Consider the following 2,264-nt stretch of genomic DNA (forward strand, 5'->3'; position numbering starts at 1 on the left):
TAACTATTTTAATGAGCTGGCATTTTGCATGAATTCATACAATTTGATTTGTCCAAAAATGTACGATTTTTAGAAAAAAGAAATCCAAACATACCCGTCAGTGGGGTGTAAGCAGACTGTACAAAAACATATGTGTGAGATTGTAAAAATGTATATGAATTACCCACCAATTCGCCAAAAACGTAAAATAGTTACACATTGCCATAAGAGTGTGCTGTTATATCTCCTAATGAGACTATTTTAAATGCCAATTTTACTATTAACTTTTCTTTTATATATATATGGACTTCCAAATTTGAGTTTTCCCATGTACAGGATCTGTTTAAAAGCTCTTCAGGAAAACATAACTTCCCAGAGATGACTTTATGAGGTAGGCTACTTTTGACTGTGGCACTTATAAAGGTCATGCCTCTAGGGAATTCACTTGTATTTGTCCCTTGGCAAAGGCAAGTGTTAAATTCATTACTGTGACCGTAAAGTCCTATGAATAGTGCCGCCCCTCTATGTTTAATGCTCTGGTCAGGTTATTTGTGGCATCAAAGATTAGTGAGAAAGGGCAGATCGTTTCTTTGCTTTGAGCTGTGATGTGATGGTACCAACATAGATCATCCAATTGCTGTAGCGCCTCCGCAGATTATAGAGCACTGAAGCTTCATTCAGGTGTGTGAGCATGGCCATGTCCTCTATCATGTCAAATTTAGGAGGGTTCATCTGTTGAATGTCATCTTCCTTCACAGTTAAGCACTGCAGGATTTAGAGGCAATAAGCAGGGTTACAGAAAAAAGATCCATTATTAAAAGCAATATTTGGTTCTGATTGGTCAATCGCACACTGAGCTGTCAAATATGTTTTTAATTTTAAATGACCGCTAAACTGGATCACCAGTTCATGTCAACAAACTGGCGCTACTTTCATATCACTCCGCCGTCCCTGTATTTTTCATTCTAGCGCACGTAAAAATAGTTAGTAGCGCCACCTGGCGACTTCAAACGGTTACTACTACCGCTTGTAATGACAAATAGCCTCAGTGGAAGCTATTATTTTTAATATATCGGTAAACATGGTAAAAGTTAATAAACGGCTAGAAGCTTAGAAGAAAACCAAAACGTTGATCAGAATAACATCGAACCGGTAAGATACAGAGTGGATGATGAAAACTTAAAATAGGCCTAGAGAAAGACAAGTTAGATCTACATTGCAGACCAACATGATAGTTAACTAGTCCATCGTCCAACTAGTCCAACTTGGATTGCAGATTAATATTAGCCTAATACTGCTACTACTGAAGGCATGTAATTAAATGTCTTCGTCTTTTACATTGTAATGAGCTATTTTTCTTATTTAAAAACTTTAAAGTAGGCTAATCTACATGTAAAATAGTATAAACTCAAAACAATATTTCATGTCGGTATATTTATGTATTACCACAATCGTCATTATAGAAAAATCATTATTATAGTTTCATTTCATTAACAGAGATCTAATCCAATCAGAAACACTGTTAATAATGAAGCAAAAGTCCGTTTTGGCATATCCACTAATCATTCAATTCGGATGTCAATTGTTTTGACACGATAAATTAAATTAAACTAAAAAGCCTTACCTTCCCGTCCTTGGTCTCAACGATGACTTTGTCACCATCAATCTCCCTGATTTCCACCTCAATGTACGCGTCCTTTTCATCTGGTATCCAAGCGCGTTTCTTTCCTGCGCACAAGGGAGGCTTGTCAGTGATCATTATCCAGTCTATGTCCAGTCATTATCCAAAGTTTTTCGTTGGTTAGATTGTTATAAATCCAATCATTCAATGCCAAATTTATCTATGCTAAATTTATCAACATTAACAAGTTAAGAACCTAACGTGCAATTACGAACACCCAAAAGACGCCGCGTAAACGAGATGGCAAGCATTTCAAAGAGAACTGAAGTGTTTGTATCCGCCGTAAAACATTTGTTGAAGTCACTTGAAAATGTATTTCAAGTACCATCAAACGCCACAGTTTGCGCTGCCAGCAGCTCCAGGTCGGTTTTGCGCAGAAACGGAGCCGCTTCTCCAAACTCCTTCATATCCAACAGTCTCGACATGATAAATCCAACGCTCCCTTACTTACTGAACGTAGAACTTTCCAGATACCTTAGAAGAAGACAAATATTTTAGTTTACACTTAAAATGAAATCATTAAAAAGAAACAAAAAATATAGTATTATGTTGACAAAAAATCAGTACAAATAAACGTGTAAACATTGCAGGAATAATTACTATT

General features: G+C 36.4%; 1 protein-coding gene across 1 annotated transcript; it reads right to left on the reverse strand.

Annotated features, from left to right (window-relative positions):
* Positions 1-370: 370 nt before the first annotated feature.
* Positions 371-2,128, reverse strand: LOC107579222 (myosin-15-like). The gene is made up of 3 exons (XM_016265074.1): positions 1,986-2,128; positions 1,604-1,707; positions 371-744 (listed from the first exon to the last, which is right to left on the reverse strand). Exons 1-3 carry the CDS (start codon positions 2,083-2,085, stop codon positions 544-546), a joined length of 405 nt encoding a protein of 134 aa, XP_016120560.1. The 5' UTR covers positions 2,086-2,128; the 3' UTR covers positions 371-543.
* Between the last annotated feature and the right edge of the window lie 136 nt (positions 2,129-2,264).

This window comes from Sinocyclocheilus grahami, unplaced genomic scaffold (assembly GCF_001515645.1).
Source record: "Sinocyclocheilus grahami isolate Dianchi unplaced genomic scaffold, SAMN03320097.WGS_v1.1 scaffold15519.1, whole genome shotgun sequence".
Lineage (NCBI taxonomy): Eukaryota > Metazoa > Chordata > Actinopteri > Cypriniformes > Cyprinidae > Sinocyclocheilus > Sinocyclocheilus grahami.